A 19,580-nucleotide genomic window follows, 5' to 3' on the forward strand; every position below is an offset into this window, starting at 1 on the left:
TTAAGGACATTTTGATGAATATAAGGTTCAAAGCATTCATTTGAAATGTAAATCTAAATGTTTTCAAATAAATGTATTCTCACTTTTGATCAGCGGTTAATTTCTTTAAAATATATTCATACATATTGTCTATCTCTGTGTTGGCAGGGTTCTGCTGAGGGTCCGAATGCTGTACTATCTGAAACAAGAGGTGATCGGGGTACATTGCCAAAAAGTACTGGATGGGGCAGATGTCAGGTAAGAATTGTCATGAACCTTCTCACCTTATCACTTTCACTAGTCTGGGAAACCAACACATCTGAGCGGAGCGTGTGCATCTGTAATACCAGTAGTGGTAGAAGTATCAATACCAGTAAGTGTTCTTGGTTTTTTTTTTTTTTATATATATGCTGGTAATTTGTATTTAATTTTAAGCTACATAAAACTGATCGAAATCTTAAAATATAAAGATTTCACAGGACATTCTCTTGTGTATCATAGATCATTGAACTCCTCCAGTGTTAGTCAGTTTAAGCCAGTTTGTTCAATAAGAGGAACATTGAAGCGCCATCTGCTGTTCTGCTGAGGAAACGTCAGGAATGCACTCATGCAATATCAATATGAAGGAATAGTTCACCAAAAAATGTCAGCAAATTAAAATATCAGACTTAAATTGTGGTCTGTTCCAAAATCCAAATGTTAACAACCGTGGACTAAAGTGTACAGCAGATTACTGCTAGTAATGGTAGGAATGTTTGTTTTGCTTCTCTCAGTGAGATAGAGATCTGGGTTCCTGAGCCGGATCATTCAGAGATGCCTGCTCTGTGGTGGGACATGCTCTCGGACAAATGTCTGCTGTTAGGAGTCTTTAAGCACGGTGAGTCTGATCAGCTCTGCTGCGCTCAAGGCTTTATGTCAGGGTACACACGTTTATCTAATGGCTGTTTTTATGTTTTGTAGGTTACGAGAAGTACAACACTATTCGTGCAGATCCAGCACTGTGTTTCTTAGACAAGGTTGGGCGGCCAGACGAGAAGGCCATCGCTGCTGAGCAGAGAGGAAATGACTTTATGGATGGGTAAGAGGCACAAACATGTGCTCCATTCATACAGATAGAAGAAGTCTTTTATCAGTTTCTGCCTGCAGTGACTGTAAACTGTGTTTGTTTGTGTGTGTGTGTGTGTGTGTGTGTTATCTGTTTGTGCAGAGATGTGGATGACCCTGAGTATAAGCCTGCTCCAGCCTTGCTGAAGGATGATATGGAGGTATGCAATTGGAAGAGAGAGAACTGGGCCTGATAAGACTGTTACACACAAAAGTGCATACAGGAGCTCAACGAATGTCAATTAGTGTGACTTTTTAGAATTGGTTGTCTTTTCAATTCATGAGTTAGAATTGGAATCGAACTGGCCCTGCACAAAAGAGTTATGTAGTTTCAGTTCTGTAAACACAGTCACAAAGCAGGTATTTATTAATCCAACATAATGTTTTGTAAATAAATAGCTGCCTATTTGTTCCCTGATTTGTAGAATGCTGTAGAATACTATAACTTTTTATAAATAAATCTGCATATAATATACAGTACATGGAATATATATATAGCAGTGAGCATAGATATCTTTTTTTTTAATCTAGATTAATCTCACTGTAATCTTGGAATTAATCTATATTAATCTAGATTACAATGGCTCATTTGAATTCTGCCAAAGGCATTCAGAATATGTGTGCTACCCAAATAAAAGAATGACTAAAAGTAAGTCTTTTAGAACGGGTTTCTCAAGCCAGGTGGTGCATTCCTGTTTCCAAAATTTACCACAAAGTGCTTGAGAAAGCTGTAAACAAATTCCACATTGCACAATCCGTGCTAAAATATCAAGATGAAAGTCATCATAGCTTGCCTAGTATAGACCCTGCTGTCAACCAAACTTTGAGAATAGATTTACGGTATATTATTTTTTTATATATGTATATGATATTTTTTTTTATAATAATATTGGCCCACCATATATATATATATATATATATATATATATATATATATATATATATATATATATATATATATATATATATATATATATAATATATATATAATATATATATACACACCTTAATTCCTCAAATAAAAGCCAGGGCCTTCATTTACCTGAACTGCAGAAGGTAACAGGCTTTTATTTGAAACAGGCTTTTATTAGATGCAGGCCTTTATTTCTAATTCCATCTGTTTGATATGTAATTGTTTTAAATAACCCATTTTAAATTAAAAGCAATTGGTTCCAGTAGACAGAGATCATAACACTAGCACAGAATCCGTTCAGAATCAATCTCCAAAAGAATCAGTTCGGTTCAGACATATATAGATTACATATATATATATATAGATATAGATAGATAGATAGATATATATACAATACACAGTATAGAAAGGAAAATAGTGTTGAACACCCCTTTAAAATAATCACATTTTGATTTGCAGTCTGATTTTGTTTTATCCAGCTGTATTTTACACAGCGCAACTGATAAGATATATAACAAAAAAAATTTCTGAAAGTATTATGTAGTGTTTATGGTAACATACACAATAATTCATACTAAAACATACTGTTACAATCTGTTTTTATTTCTAAATCTGTCTGCTACTTCAATTAGAATTTAGTTAAAATTGAAAAAATAATAATAATTAGGGTGTTGTGTGTTGTGTGTGTGTGTGTGTGTGTTATAGTGTTGAACTATGATTTAACATGTGCTCTTACCTCTAGGATGATGCATCCTCCCCAGGGGAGCTGGTCATCACTGATATAGGCGGAGGTATTGACAAACTATAAATAGTGACACTAAATAGTGATTCTCATTCCCTTTTATAAATAAACCCCTAATAAGTTAATATTAAGTCATTGTTTGTGCAGAAGGAGGTTCTGTATTAGAGGGTGGCGGTGGGACTCTGGGTGCTGGCTCAGGGATGTACTGGCCCTCACCCTCTGTGCTGACGGCCCGACTGCGGCGTCTGATCACCGCGTCTCAGCGCTTCACCAAGAGCAGACAGATACTTCAGATCCACCAGACACAGCAGGCCATGACCCCTACCCTCTACCCTCTGCCTCCAACGCTCAGCGACACACTCAGTCCCAAAATTGCTGCTAAAATTGAAAGACAACAACGGTGAGAGATTTTTGTTAGTATCAGGTGTAAAGGCTGGAATACACTAATTTTTTTTTTTTTTTTTTTTTTTTTCCTCTATTGTGAAGTGTGTCTGAGCCAGTCTGCAGATATTTGGCAGCTAGAGTTGACAGATTTCACAGATAATCACATAGCGTATGATGGTTATAGTCTCTCTCTCTCTCTCTCTTTTTCTCTCTCTCTCTCTCTCTCTCTCTCTCTCTTTTGGCTTAAGACTATGTTTCCATCCAGTCGGAGGATATGAGACATATTTGATATCTTGAGCCGATTTTAGAATGCATTGTTTTCATTGTCATGTTTCTCCTAGCCATGAGGTGCATGTTTCTGTTGTGTTTGGAAAAGCTTGAATGCATGGTAGTGTGTCATCCTTGGTTTAGTTTAATGCCCAGTTTTTCTCTGTATCATCTATTAAGTTTGCAAGTGTAGGATTCCTAGTGTTTTGAAATCTCGAAGTCATATAGTGTATTCCAGCTTTAATTTGACTTAAGAACGCACAAGTTTGTTTTTCTGCTGAATAATGCTTGACAGATCTGTGTAAAATGATGTAAACCCACATGAGATCATGTGACCTAGAAAAAGCTGTTTGATTCAATATTTTGAATCCATGACTTGCGTTTAAGGTGAAAAGGAGGCAAATATAAACCTGAGGTTCATTTTTCAATAGGTGGACGCGTAGAGAGGAGGCGGATTTCTATCGCGTGGTTTCAACATTTGGGGTAGTGTTTGATCCAGATTTGGGCTGTTTTGACTGGGCCAAGTTCAGAGCCATGGCTCGACTGCACAAGAAAACTGACGAGAGTCTACACAAGTACCTGTGTGCCTTTATCACCATGTGCAGGAGAGTCTGCCGCCTTCCTGCTATAGAGGGAGGTCAGTGCCACAAACACGCACGCACACTTAAATTAGTTTTCATTCAAGTCTGCCAAAGCAAGGCTGCTGTACTAGTTCATCATCAGTTTTTGTCTACTCTCTCCTCAGATATGGTGGATTCCTCTCTTGCTATTCAACCTATCACAGAGGAGCGTGCCTCCCGTACCTTATACAGAGTGGAGTTGCTGCGGAAGATAAGAGAACAGGTGTTGCGTCACCCGCAGCTTTATGACCGTCTTGCACTGTGCCAGCCAGGACCGGATCTTCCAGTGTGGTGGGAAACAGGTTCCCATGATCGCGATCTTCTTCTTGGGGCAGCCAAACATGGAGTCAGCCGAACAGACTACCATATCCTCCGTGACCCGGAGCTCTGCTTTATGGTGGCACAGAAGAACTACAGCCAGAACAAGGGAAGTGCAGCACAAGTCCAAGCCCAAGCCCAGAATCAGACACCTTCACTGGGGCAATGTCACATCCCAACCCCCCTCCAGCACATCCAGGCTAAAGAGGCTTCTATTTCACCCCTTCAAAACCAAACTGAACTAAAGGAGGAGCCACTGTCAGAGGGAGAGGAAGAGAGTGGAGAACAATTTCCCAAGATGGAGACGCAACCTATCAGACCACCAACACCTTCAGGAGTGGATGAGAAAGATGACATCCCCAAAGCGGGAGAGAACGCGAGCCGGATGGTAGCAGCCAGAACTAAACCGCTAACGCCAAACTCAGTTACTCGAAAACAGAAGAAACTGAGTAAGCGGAGCCGCAGAGAGGCCAGGAGGGGGTCGGGATCTGACTCGGATGGCTCCTCGTCCAGCTCTTCGTCGAGTTCTTCATCAAGATCTTCTTCCTCATCCTCGTCTTCGTCACGGTCTGGATCCAGTTCCTCGTCTTCCTCCTGTTCTTCAGGCTCTTCGTCTTCATCGTCATCGTCTTCCTCATCTTCAGAAGACAGTGACAGTGAGGAAGTACCAAAGAACGGTAAGTTATCTGATTAACTTAAATAGTATGTTGTAGACTTTCTACAATAACTGTAGAAAATAACTAGATAATAGAGATAAGAAATGTCTCTTGAGCACTGAATCAGCGTATTAGAATGATTACTTAAGGATCATGTGACACTGAAGAAATAGCAGCTGAATTTTGCTTTACCATCACAGGAATAAATAACTCTAGAAAATTGTTATTTTCAATTGTAATACTGTTTTTACTGTATGAATCAAATAAACACAACCTTGGTGACCGCTTCTTTGAAAAATACTTAAAATCTTACCAATCCCAAACTTACCAATCCCTTTTTTTTTTAAATAAGTGCATGGGGTTGCCAGTACAGCGCATTTTATTTCATTCACCGTCAAGTGCACCCGTTCTTGTTGGTGTTGTCAATCTGGCAACCTGCGTGTGTGTCGCAAGGGAGGGGCTTGGTAAAAAAAAAAAAAAACCCTATCCAATATTTTTGAATTTGGACCGCAATACCTACTTCAACCACTCGGTGTCAATCCTCCATACGGCACCTTTAAGTGAATGAAATGCTTCATTCATTATGTATATCTTTGTCTGTTAAAATGGGAAACGGCCTAAGTAGTGCATACTGCAGTGTACTGCATATTTACTGGACACAGCCTGCTATTTCTTAAAAATATGTGATGCGATATGTCCTCATTATATTACATGTGTTCCTGTAGCACTATTGGTAGAGCACTACGTTATCAAGCGCGAGTCCTGTCCGGCAGTCTAGTCAAATGAGTCAAGAAAGAGACTTGATATTGTTTCTGGTTCATTTATCACACTGAATATGGACGGTCAAGTTGAGTACATTTTCACAAATGTAGTAGGTTGTCTGAAAAATTCTGGTTCGAAGTTTGAGTTTTGCAAAAAGTGAAATAGATAATATTTAAAGTCTGCTTGATCATGAGTCTGTCTGTATTCCAGCAGTGTCAACAGTGCCTAGTGTTAAAGGCTTCGACGAAGACAGCATTGCCTCACTCAACACTACACAAGATGACCTGCAGGACAGTCATGTGACCAACGGAATCTCTAACCCTCCCCACCCTTTCCAGGGAGGTTATATGCTTGCTGCCTCCTACTGGCCAAAGGTGAGCAGTCCAGGCCAACATCTTGTGCCAATTCCTCTTTTCTGTCTTGCTCTGTCAAAGTTGTATCTTAGTTGTATCTAGCTGTGGCTCTGTCGCTGTAAGAACAGTATCATTTCATTTATAAAAAAGTTTTGAACATCCAGAAATAACAGTCTGCTTTAGAACATGGTTTTTCTCTACCCCAACTTTTCCAGCTTAAAGTACAGTACTTAGTTGTAATGTCCTCACATCAGTACTGTCCACACATTGCAGGACCGTGTCATGATAAACCGGTTGGACAGTATATGTCAGGCAGTGTTGAAGGGGACATGGCCAGGGGTTCGTCGTGCATACGAAGGCAATGCCGTGACTTCTTTCTACACCACCAAACTCCTGGACAACACATCCACGCTCACAGAAGACCCTTCAGCCTCCCCTCAGGGTTCAAAGGTGAAGAAGCATGATGCAGACAGAGAAAAGGAGTTCTCAGTCAAAATCAATGACGTATGTTATTTTACGTTCTCCCCCACATATGCCGATCTGCGGTGTCATTGCAGCGCTTGGCATGTTTTGTTTTTATTGTTTAGTCTCCCCCCCTTTTCCTCCAGTATTTGTTTGTTTGTTTCTTCCTATCATTTGATTTTTCAGTTTTAGTTTAATTTTTAGTTTAGATTTTCCGAGTTTTTGCTTTCTATATCAGAATCAAAGCTGCTACACTGAAGTTGCAACATTCACCCATTTAAACTAAACCCGGTGTCTTAGCTTCGGTCCTCTGTCCTTGCTTTAAAGGGGAAGTGTGTATTAAAAAATGATCATAGTAATTATATTATTATTCTTTATTATTTTCATCATATTAATTATTACTTAGTTTAAAAAAAATGATGTTTTACTATATTTTTTATTAAATTCAGGGCTGTTGAGCATAAGAGACTAGAAAGTTCTGGCTGACTATATAGTCTGAGATATATATATATATATATATATATATATATATATATATATATATATATATATATATATATATATATATATCAGACTGGTCAGGATGCTCAAACAGGTACAGCAATGTCTTGATAAAACCAACTTGTGAGAATTAACCTATGAATGGTTTACTTAATTTATTGATTTTATGTTTTTGCACATTAAACTGATTGAAAAAGTATTTGTGCACCAAAAAGATTACACGCATCATCTTTAAAGCCCTTTGACTTCAATGTGTTCCTGTGTAACCTCAACCCACTAGAGACAATTAAATAAAGCTGCCTCTCTTTGTAAAACCTGTTGTCATTTAAGAACCTAATGTGAGTGTGTTTATCTGTAAAACCTGCCCTGTTAGCATTGTGTCCTTAACCTCTGACTTTTGGCCTGAAGCAGGAGGGCAGCCTTAAACTGACCTTCCAGAAACAAGGTTTGCCTCTGAAGCGCCCCCTGGAGGGTGAGGAGGGACCTCTTGCCCAGCAGCAGTACCTAGCCCGGCTCCAAGAATTACAGAACGCATCTGATACCAGCCTAGCAGATTACACCAAAATTCAGAACCGCTATCCACAAGGTAATGTACAACCATACTTAACCAAATACCTGCTGTACCCTCCAACCACACCACACTGTACTCAACATACAGTGCTGGATGACACTAAAAGTGCATGTTCTTTGTCTTACTGCAGTACTGCCAGAGCAAATGCGACTGAATGGAGCTATAGATGGACAGCCCGTAATGAAGAAGAAGAGAGGACGACGGAAGAATGTGGAGGGGATGGACCTGCTGTTCATGAACAGAAATGGACTTCCTTTGATGCCAGAGCAGGTTTGACTCACTTATGACCTTTTTATTTAGTTTTTTTTTTACTTTATTTTTAAATCTAGAAAGTGGCACACTTCAGTATCAATATGGCAAACGCATGACCTACATTTGCAGGTTGCCGGTACATCTGCTCCCCCTGGACTGAGCACACCTCATGGGCTCAGCACTCTTGATACAGATAGTCGCGTTCCTGTCATTAGCCTCAAAGATGGGACGCGACTAGCTGGAGAGGATGCGCCAAAACGGAAAGATCTTGACCAGTGGCTTAAAGAACACCCAGGCTTTGTGGCAGATGTTGGAGCTTTTATTCCTGTAAATACCATAAAAATAAAAGTTATCCTTTCAGATAGCTGTTCATAATAATAAGTTTCTAATCATAACATTTTTGCAGAGTGCAAACAAGCTGCAGTTTCAAGATGACAGACCAAAACAGAAGAGACATCGCTGCAGAAACCCCAACAAAATTGACATCAACAGCCTGACTGGAGAAGAGCGAGTGCAGATCATCAACCGGCGAAACGCTCGCAAGGTCAGTATTGCTGAGAGTGAGATATAGGGGAGAGGTTTTGTTTGTTTGTAATACTCGTTTTATATTTCTTTGTTCCAGATTGGTGGTGCGTTTGCTCCCCCTCTGAAAGATTTAAGCCGGTTCCTGCAGGAGAATCCAGAGTATGGGGTCCCACCAGAGTGGGCTGATGTTGTTAAACAGTCTGTGAGTTTTCCATTCCAAATAACAGCGCAAAAACAGAAATTAAACGTGTCACAATATACTGGTATGACAAGAACCATAGTATATAAAGAATGTAATAATATTGTGTTAGTACTACACATTTGATAAAATAGTAAATAATCCAGCACTGGGTAATGCTGGCTACCACCTGTCAGAAAGAACAACACTAAATCTCGTTGAAGGAGACGTTCTACCCACACCCATAAAAGTAAGCTTGTCAGTGTGGGAGTTTTAAGCAGTAAATATATATCTGTAGCATTATTGTGAATTCTTTTGGCCTTGATAATTGTGTAATTAAAATAATGACAGCCCTAAAAAATGATTATCATTTTACAAAAACCTTACGGAAACTATTAAACTTCCCCCCCCCCCCATTTAAATAAAATATTCATTTGTGTTTCCAGGGTTACCTTCCTGAAAGTATGTTTGACCGCATCCTGACCGGCCCCATCGTTCCTGAAGAAGTGAGTCGACGAGGTCGACGTCCCAAAAATGCTTTGGCTAGAGCAGCCGCTATGGCCAGTCCCGGTTCCAACGCTGCCCTGGGGCTCAACCCACTCCTAACAAACGGCCTCCTCGCCGGGCTGGACCTGCCTAGTCTCCAAGCTCTTCAGCACAACCTCCAGAGCCTCCAGTCCCTCCAACTCACCACTGGCCTCATGGGACTGCCTCACGACCCTACCAACATGGCCGCCATGTTTCCGATGATGCTGTCTGGAATGACCGGGCTGCCGAACCTCCTCGGAATGAGTGGTGTCCTCGGACAACAGGAAGCGGCATGTGTCGCTTTGAGTGATGAGGACAGGAAAAGGAAGAGTGTTGGAGAGTCCGTGACACCCAAAGGACCAGCTGAGACTTTAAGTCCTTTGAGTGGCAAAGCGGACAGGACAGAGGGTCAAAGCTCCAAAGCGACCGCCTCGATGGCCGCCAACTCAAATCAAACAAGTTCTTCTGATTCAGGCCACCCACTGGCTCTCAACCCCCTTCTCCTCTCTAGTATGCTCTACCCAGGGATGCTTGTTACTCCAGGCCTTAACCTGCCTGTGGCCAACCAGCCGCAAGCTGCAAACACTCAGCCAACCCCACCGCTGCAAACTTCTTCCTCTGAAGCCACGGCTCAGCTGCCCGGCCACTCGGAGGACAAAGACAGCGATGATGGGGAGGAGTCAGACGAAAAGAAGGATACCAGTGGTCCAGAGGGCTCGGCGAAGGCGGAGTCATCCTCCTCCGAGTCCGACAGCTCCTCCTCGTCATCAGAGGATTCCGATTCCAGCGACGAAGACTGAGTCTTTAAACATGTATAAATAAATATTATATATTTATATACATCTCTTAGAAATGTATACATATAAACACATATAGGAGTTGTCCTGCATTTACTACATCATGTTTTTTTTTTTTTTTTCATGTAAATATAATAAATAAATGTGTTGTGTAATGAAGATGAAAAAAAAAGGAGATCCTAGAGAAACTGAAATGAGATTTCAGTGTTTGTTTAGGTACAATGTCGTTTCAAAGAGACGTTTTGCATGTGAAAAAAAAAAGAAGAAAAAAACCTTTGTGGAATTAATTGTATTACACCATGATGTACATCTGCAACAAACACGAAGCAAAAACTAAAAGGCATTATTGTTATAGCTATGTCAGGGTTTAATTTTATTAAAGAAATGAGGATGCTGTCGCTCACTGCAGAGCTTTATAATTAATATATTTTGTTTTGGGAGAAAGAACACATGGACTGCTTGGGTTTCATTTGTAAATACTTGAGCAGGATCCTGAACACATAGACTTCACAGAGCATACCTACAGATCCACAGCAATAACACACAGGCAGCTTATGAATGTCACTGAAGCTGTAGAGACCCTGCGTTCGTTCGTTCGTTCTTTCATTCATTCAGTCATCCATCACACAAGTTCTTCTTCATTCACTTCTCTTGAGATTTGTGCATCTGTTTACTGTCCCGGACACTCTGCATTCTGCCCGAGGTCTGTTCTTCCTTTCTTCCTTTCTTTCTTACTTCCTTTCTTTCTTTTAAATTCTCTTCATACAGCTATTTTACCCAAAGATTTGAGTTTCGTGGTGCAGGCGATCCATCTGGTGTACAGTGACGTCTACAGTGATCCAGACATTCTTTTAGGAACACATTCCTTACAATGCCTGAAATCAGTGTCCGTGCATGTTTTTCCAGCAAACATCACTGTTCTTTTTCAGACCACTTGTTTCACATCCATATATTCGTGTTTCTTTTAGCGTTCAGAGTGTGTGTGTGAGATGTTCTGTGCATATGAACACTGTTGCCTCAATTTGCATGAAACTCTATGTGTCCAAGGTCCTGATGGTCTCACGTATAACCCCCTTGTGACAAACAGCAGTGCGTATATCCTCTCTTTTCCACAGACTGCTACAGTATTGCCATGTTAGCTGGTAAATCAACCACATTTGTAATCAGTGTGAGAGTATTGAGAGGAATTCAAGTATTTGCAGTAGTATTTCAGTTACTTGATCAGCACACATGAGGTCCCCAGAATTGATAGTAGTTTAAATGTTATAAAGGTCAAAAATCCCATGTTCTTTTAGTCTGACAAAACAGGTCTGTGCTTTTGCAGATCCACGTAGTCGCCTCGCTGCATTTAGATGTACATGACTGATCTAGAAGTGTCCTTATGCCATACTTCAGTGTCTGTCTCTCATGATCTGTCGAAATCCAGCACCTCGGCCAACTTAATGAACCTCACTGGCGTTTTGAATCAGGATGTGTATGTGATTTAATTTCTGTTACATGTGCTGATGTGCTTGTTCTAGACTGTTAGGCTCATTTGATTCATGCGAGTCTCTGCTGCATCCCGTTAGTTCATATTCAGGTTTGGCTACTGAAGTTTTCCATTTGTGATGCAAATTTCTTCGGGATGCACTGCACAATGCAACTCTATTTACCTGTCTCACTAGTGAACTCCGTTATATTAATGGTCTTGATTTCAATCATGTTTTCACACATGTAGGCCCTCTCTCTTATCTCTCAGAGTGTAATTTTGCCTCATTAGATGTTCTGAATGCCGTCTCCTCTCCACTGTGGCATCAGATTTCCCTCTTTCCAGTTTTGAAACTGTGTACAGGTATTGCTGCTTTCCACTTCTTCCCAAAACCACACATAAAACCTTACATAGTTCCTCTTTTTGACCGCGTTAGCATCTCGTTCAACTGAATGGAGTTCTGAGGAGAATTGCAGGTTTGACTGAGAATTGGACATTTATGTTGATTTTCTTTCCTTTTTTATCCTATGTACATTGAATCAATATTTTGGTTGTCTTTCATGTTGCAGTATGAACCGCTGGACTACTGACCAGAATCAGGGCAAGATTTGCCGTTGTGGCACAAAGACAATGACATCCACCATGCAACAGCAAATGAAAATAGAAATACACTACTGCAAATAAACGTTTGCTTTCAATTATGTGAATGATTAAATTGACAGACAGACTCATTTTGTTTCATAATTTCAATGTTTTGAAAGTACCCCCCCCCCCCCCCCCCTTTTTTTTTTTTTTTTAGACCGTTGCAATACTCGCAAGTTGTGGCCTGTGTAGTCAATTAATGCTTCTTTCAGTGCAGGATACATGTCTTAAAAAAGTTTGTAACTTATTGAATTACTTTCTATGGAGTTCTACAGAAGAAATTGAGGTTTAATTATTTTTTATTAAACATATTCTGACTCTACAGAAAAATCTTGTCTCATGTGAAATTTGTCAAACGTATTTGTTTTGAGCTGAAGTGCCAGTTATTAAAATCTAAAACTGTCTTAAATCTAAAAATAAAACCGAGCTTGTTTGATTGCGGTTGTAATTTTCTAGAATCAAATTCTAACACTTATCAGGAGCAACAGCCCAGAACGTGAATAGAATCTGTGTGTTTGAAGTGATGGACTAATACATTTATATAATGATTGATAAGTACAGTTCTTCTATAACATTCATCCTTTTCAGAAATGTGATAGATGATTGAAAGTAAAATGTCAACTGACTAGATATAATACTGCATTTTACTAATAATTGAGTACAGAAGAAAGAATTTATATACTTTTTGTGACTTGTGATTGTGACGTCTCATCAAGTGAAATAATACACATTGCTACAGGGCTTGAACAAAATAATGTTAACCATAATTATAGGGGTTCCCTAACCTAACCTTACCTCCACAAAGCTAGACTTCATGATAAGAAAATAGTAGGTGAAAACATGAAAGTATTTGATAGGGACATTAAACACTAAGAAGGATTGTGTCAATACAACAGAACTATTGCAGCAAAAGTGACCGCAAACTTCAATAATCACCTGGAAGATCCTGCATGAAAGTGCTGCAACTGATAATATTTTAATCACAGAAACCAGTGCTAAAAAGTGAAAAAGACTGAGTCATGATCATAAAACCTGGACAAAACTATAAACTATATAACTTCAGAAGACTGTGATGTGGGTTGTGAGACTTGAGCATGGTGACATTTGACTGCATCCATGTTTCCTAAACTTTAGTGCAGAGAAAAAGAATTAGTGAACACGCGAGTGTTCCTGAGAGCACAGTTGTTTCTCTCCCTCGGGATGTTTTCAGTCTGGAGAGAGATCTCTACAGCTGCAGCTCTGCCAATCACGCAGAAGACAAACAGCCCTGCCTGATGTTGCACACCTGTATTCACACTATGATGATATGCACTCAGTTATTCAGAGTGTTGTACATCAACCATAAGAGGAATCAAGCTATTGATCACTACAGACAAATGTGATATTAGACATAATTACTCATTTCATTCTTCCCCCTTTGCTGTTTTATATCAAATCAATCATATCTGATAACACAATGTAAATATATATTTATGCAGAGACAGAAAAAAAAAACATTTCAAACATTACTTAAAAAGTTTTTATTAGATCTATTATCAGATATAGCCAAATATAATATTTAATATTTATATTTAATATTTGCTTTGGCTTCGATACAGTAACAATACCAAAGCAAAATGTTTAATGTAGCATCACAATTTCTTTTTTTTTTTTTGTTTTTTTTTTTTTTGACAGTTTAAATATGATTTACTTATAATATAGATTTCCATTCAAATGTTTGGGGGTTGGTTACATTTTTTAATGATTGTGAAACAGCATGCCAACCAATGCACACACCAAAATATTATCATGAATTCAAATAATTGTTTCTATTTTAATTTATTTTAAAATGTAATGTATTCCCTTTGATGACAAAACTGAATTTTCAGCAGTCATTACGCTTCAGCGTCATATGATCCTTCAGAAATCATACGTTGATTTGGAGCTCAAGAAACCTTTCTTATTATCATCAATGTTAAAAACAGTTGTGCTGATCAATATTTTTGTTAAAAAAATGATTTGATGAATAATAAGTTCATAAATATTCATTTTGTAATGTTATAAGTTAATGTCACTTTTGGTGACGAACTAATGCTAATAACAAACCTTTAAAATCATGATGATGTATAAAGAGTTGCCTTTATATTTCAAAAAGAGTATCAACATCGTCCTTGGCTTCAAACATTTGAACACACCTGACTTGAATCTATCTAGATTATATCTGAACATGAGACAGTGATTAATGAATCAAACATTTTGACAGGAAGTGCTTCAACCTGTAAAATGAATCAGTGGGTCAGTGTTGTCATGTGTCGTGTAGATAATGCTTTGACCCAGTGGACAGAGATTAATGAAAGAGGCTTTTTCTGCTTGTCCAACCCCTCATTTGTTACCAGACAGACTGTCTGACAGAGCGGCCCTGCTCTGTTTATCAGTAGCCATGTCTTGACACACCATCAGGTTAAATGTCAACTCATAGGTGAAACACAGAGCCTGTAACAATCTGAATCAACAAACCTTGCTAACTCTGGCCATGCTGAAGTATGTCTGCAGTACCTGCACCAATGCCAACAGGAAGTTCAGTGTGTTGTCATAGAAATCAGAGCCCTGACTTCACAACAGTGTTATAGGAAACTCAGGTATGAGACTGTACTGATGCACTTCTAAAGAGCACATTACTGCCTTTGGACAATATCCTCTTATACTGAGATACCTCAATAACTAGAAGTTTCGTGCTATTTTTATTTATTTTTTCAAAAGTCTCCACACAGGAATCTTTGGACTGTTTTATGTGCAACTCAAGCAAAGGTACGCAGGTCGTGGATCCATCCAAAAAACCTGAAGACAGACCCAAATCTGCTGACTCATTGGACAAAGAAGAAGAGGACAATCTCATACACAGAGAATAATGAAGTGGAGACAGAAGACAACAGATAATGCAGATTTTGGTTACCTTCCTCAAGCTTCTATGGTAAGATCCATATAGTTATGTTTTGATATATTTCTTATCTCAGCTTATATTATAATATTGCATAATATTTTATTTATCTGCTCTAGTGAGAGACGTGTCAGGAACTGTTGGGATCCTGTATTTGATCTTATTTTTTTATCTGTTTGTTGCAGTTTCTCTCCAGGCCAGCTGTGATTGGCTGAAGTTACCAGAAGAGTGTGATGAGATTTGCACCAGCTTGTTACATTACAGATATGTTCTCATATCATCATGTCATCTCTGCTGTCCATATATATATGTGTGTGTGTGTGTGTGTGTGTGTGTGTGTGTGTGTGTGGTTCCTTGCATGATAAGACTGTTAAGGAAAAACTCATTGTGATATTATTAGTAGATCTAGTCTTATATTATTAGCAGATTCTAATAAGAATGTAAATAAATACTCTTAGAAGAAAAGAGAAATACATTTTTATTTTTATTATTCTTAATTGATTTTATTTCTACACGAAACGAACAATCTTTAAATTATTTACAGTAAAGTACAGAATGAAAAATAAAAAATTATGGAATTGACCTGTAATATCTTCCAAGACCACCAGATGACTCTCTCCGTCTCTCTCTCTCTCTCTCTCTCTCTCTTTAAATTTTACAGTTAAATATGGTTCATTGACGCGTTTGATAAAAACTGAACGTGTTTTCAGCAGAGAGATTTGTAATGTACATGCAATGAGAAACGGTAAAGTAAACATATGTAAACGCTGCGTGTGTTGTGTTAGACTAATTGGGACTGGATATTGATGCCCTTTTGCAATTAAACAAGCATTATTTAAAAAAAAAACACCCCTAAAACAAATAAACCAACGAATAAACACTATGTCATAAGTTCAAAATAAAATAAAAAAGCAAAATGAATAGAATGCAAAGTAATGAAAAAAAGAAAAAAGAAAAAAATGTATAGGCTAAATGAAAGACGTAACGTAGCCTATATTTGCCTAACCGAACTACAAGTAGCCTAACAAAGACAATGAAGACAATTAAACGCGTTATAACGATTCGAGCCTTAAAAATGCTACTTTACAAGTTATTTAAAGTTGTTTGTCATAGTGGTGACTTTCCATTGACATTTATTGTTTTCCTTCTGATGAAATTCTACTAGACCAAACCCTAACAGAAATCTGTTTTTTTTTTTTTTTTTTTTATGTTTTAATAAAACAGTATTTAAGAAGTGTTCCTCGTGGGGACTGTTCTGCTTCTCGTAATGCAGGCTAAGTGATTTTAGGTTTTACAGTAGATCACGTTCTCGTCCTACTATGCAGGGCAGGCACAACCCGACTCCCTCATACGCACATACAGCTCAACACCACTAGAGGGCAAAAGTGTCCCATAATGGAATCAGCGGTTTCGGCATTTTCCACCCCTTGCTGAGAGCATTCAATGTGAAATGTATGTTTTAGGATTATTAGCACAGAGTGGGTTGAGCTCACAGAAAAAAAAGCTATTCTATAAAGCCCAGTTTCACACTCTCATCAGAAAGACAGCAGGAAATTGCTGCAAAATATTATTATTACACAAATGGATACTTTGAATGAATAAAACGTTTGAGAAGATAACTGAAAAGAAAATGTAGCACCTAATAGCTTTTTAATTTCAGATGATGCATGAAAAGAAGAACTTAGAGTATTTCTCCTGCCGTTTCCTCTTAGTATTGATGAGAGCAAACACACCTGCTGCGAGCCGGTGTCTTATCTTTATCAGATAATTAATATTTATACTTTAAATGGCCATTATCTCTGTGGGTACATTAAACCAAATGATCCATTGATGTTAACGAAATGTTATGTTAATACAGGTGCTTCTCTGTGGGGGTGGAGTCTAGTGCAGAAATTGGTTGACATCGATTTAATATAATTGTTGTCACAGACAATTGGCTGGAGAAATATCGCTTCACTGGGTAATTCTTTATGTAGTGTGACCAACATCTGGATCTGAGAGGATTCAATTTACATGTCTGAAAAATGAAACTAAAATATCACATTTTTCATATCATTTTAAGACAAGGTGATCTTGGGAATGAGGAGGAATGAGGATGCTGGGATATTTTGGGAGGTTAGAGACATGCTGTTTTCTTTTGAAGGGTTCTTAATCTTTATTTCTTCTTCTTTATTTTTATATACACTCCCTAGCCACATGGCTTGTACATCGGCTTGTTGATACAAATAACTAATGTGGCAGCATTCATAACTGCACGCAGAAGATGCATGCAGATGGGCAGAAGATTCACTTGTTGTTCAAACCAAACATGGGAATGAGGACACAATGTGGGTATAATAGACACTGCAGATGGTATTTTCACTTGCAAAAGTCATCACCATTCTTGAAGCGGAAAGCCTTTGTTAATCAGAATACCATGAAAAATGACCATGACCCACAACTGGAGAGTACAAGATAAGTAAATATCGCCTGGTTTGACAAATCTCAATGTTGTATGTAATATACAGATGACAGTCAAAATCCTTTATACAGGTGCATCTCAGTGAATTAGAATATCGTGAAAAGGTTAATTTATTTCAGTAATTCAACTCAAATTGTGAAACTCATGTGTTAAATAAATTCAATGCACACAGACTTGAGTAGTTTAAGTCTTTGGTTCTTTTAATTGTGATGATTTTGACTCACATTTAACCAAAACCTACAAATTCACCAATCTCAACTAATTAGAATATAGTGACATGCCAATCAGCCAATCAACTTAAAACACCTGCAAGACTTTCCTGAGCCTTCAAAATGGTCTGAGCCCCAAAGAGGGTCTATGGGCTGTTGTCAAGAGGACGATGAGCTGAGGCCACTGTCAAAGAAACCTGGGCTTCCAGACCACCTCAGCAGTGCCACAAACTGATCACCTCCATACCACACTGAACTGAGGCAGTAATTAAAGCAAAAGGAGCCCCTTCCAAGTATTGAGTACATGTACAGTAAATGAACATACTTTTCAGAATACCAACAATTCACTTTTTTTTTTTTTTTTTTTATTTATTGGTCTTATGAAGTATTCTTATCTGTTGAGATTTATGAATTGGTGGGTTTTTGTTAAATGTGAGCCAAAATCTCTAAAAATAAACATAGCCTGTAAACAAACTACGCCATGGTCACATGATTTTGACAGCACCTTTGAGATGTAGTTGAACAGTAGAACTCTTCATTTCCATCACCATGCTGAACCCGTGACCTTAAAGGGTTAATTCACCCAAATAGCAAAATTATGTCATTAATAACTCACCCTCATGTCGTTCCAAACCCGTAAGTCCTCCGTTTATCTTTGGAACACAGTTTAAGATATTTTAGATTTAGTCCGAGAGCTCTCATCCCTCCATTGAAGCTGTGTGTACGGTATACTGTCCATGTCCAGAAAGGTAAGAAAAACATCATCAAAGTAGTCCATGCGACATCAGAGGGTCAGTTAGAATTTTTTGAAGCATCGAAAATACATTTTGGTCCAAAAATAGCAAAAACGACGACTTTATTCATCATTGTCTTCTCTTTCGTGTCTGTTGTGAGAGAAAGTTGCGAATTTGGTTCGCAAACGAATCATTCGATGTAACCGGATCTTTTTGAACCAGTTCACCAAATCGAACTGAATTGTTTAAAACAGTTTGCGTCTCCAATACGCAGTAATCCACAAATGACTTAAGCTGTTAACTTTTTTAATGTGGCTGACACTCCCTCTGAGTTCAAACAAACCAATATCCCGGAGTAATTCATTTACTCAAACAGTACACTGACTGAACTGATGTGAAGAGAGAACTGAAGATGAACACCGAGCTGAGCCAGATAACGAACAAAACATTGACTCGTTCATGAGTCAAGAACCGTTTCTGTCAGACGCGTCCGATTCGAGAACCAAGGAGCTGATGATACTGCGCATGTGTGATTCAGCGTGAAGCAGACCGACACACAGAGCGTCTGAACTGATTCTTTTGGTGATTGATTCTGAACTGATTCTCTGCTTGTGTTATGAGCATGGGTGAACCGAAGGCTTGAATCAAGGGCAATCATCGCCAATGACGCCATTACGTCGAGCGCAAAAGAACCGGTGAATCATTTTCTTCAACCGGTTTATTGAATCGAACTGTCCGAAAGAACTACTGGTGATCCGAAAACTGATGCAACCGGTTCTTGACTCTTGATGAGGGTAATTTATTAATGACATAATTTTGATATTTGGGAGAACTAACCCTTTAAGAATTGAAGCTGTAATGTGTGATGATGAGTGTATATGCATGCTCATTAAGACTGTAATTAATAATTGTAATTCTTCACATACCGTCTGTTTACAGTAGAGGTAGTTGTATATGATTGAACTGTGTCTTGCCACAAGGTGAGTGAGACAAAGCAGCTGGTTTCATGTATGTGCATCACATGTGTGTTGACTGTACATGTGGAGTGTGTGCTGTGTGATCTGCTCTGTCTCAAGGTGAATGAGAGTGAAAGCAGTTCTCTGGCAGCTGCAGTGTAATTATGTGAAAGCTGCTGGTGTGTGTATATAAAATGCCTGCCTGGCAGGTGTAGCCATTCATCTCCCAGATGAGTTTTTTTTTTTTTTTTTTTTTTGAAGCTGAGGCAGAGAGAATTCTT

At 38.7% G+C, this 19,580-nt stretch overlaps 1 protein-coding gene across 10 annotated transcripts in view; it reads left to right on the forward strand.

Annotated features, from left to right (window-relative positions):
- Nucleotides 1-12,108, forward strand: part of LOC113051410 (chromodomain-helicase-DNA-binding protein 9) — a 60,553-nt gene extending 48,445 nt beyond the window's left edge. For 5 of the 10 annotated variants that reach the window (XM_026215138.1, XM_026215134.1, XM_026215143.1 and 2 more), the window contains 16 exons: nt 148-237; nt 753-856; nt 940-1,057; nt 1,187-1,244; nt 2,739-2,787; nt 2,886-3,138; nt 3,821-4,026; nt 4,135-5,004; nt 5,956-6,119; nt 6,372-6,602; nt 7,470-7,647; nt 7,763-7,902; nt 8,014-8,211; nt 8,291-8,428; nt 8,507-8,611; nt 9,034-12,108. In XM_026215138.1, the coding sequence (XP_026070923.1) occupies nt 148-237; nt 753-856; nt 940-1,057; nt 1,187-1,244; nt 2,739-2,787; nt 2,886-3,138; nt 3,821-4,026; nt 4,135-5,004; nt 5,956-6,119; nt 6,372-6,602; nt 7,470-7,647; nt 7,763-7,902; nt 8,014-8,211; nt 8,291-8,428; nt 8,507-8,611; nt 9,034-9,915 (3,784 nt within the window). In that variant the 3' untranslated portion in view covers nt 9,916-12,108. The remainder of the gene's footprint in view (nt 1-147; nt 238-752; nt 857-939; nt 1,058-1,186; nt 1,245-2,738; nt 2,788-2,885; nt 3,139-3,820; nt 4,027-4,134; nt 5,005-5,955; nt 6,120-6,371; nt 6,603-7,469; nt 7,648-7,762; nt 7,903-8,013; nt 8,212-8,290; nt 8,429-8,506; nt 8,612-9,033) is intronic. The other 5 variants (XM_026215141.1, XM_026215142.1, XM_026215137.1 and 2 more) reach the window with 5 other exon arrangements.
- Nucleotides 12,109-19,580: the final 7,472 nt, after the last annotated feature.

The sequence above is a fragment of the Carassius auratus genome, chromosome 32 (genome assembly GCF_003368295.1).
Source record: "Carassius auratus strain Wakin chromosome 32, ASM336829v1, whole genome shotgun sequence".
NCBI lineage: Eukaryota > Metazoa > Chordata > Actinopteri > Cypriniformes > Cyprinidae > Carassius > Carassius auratus.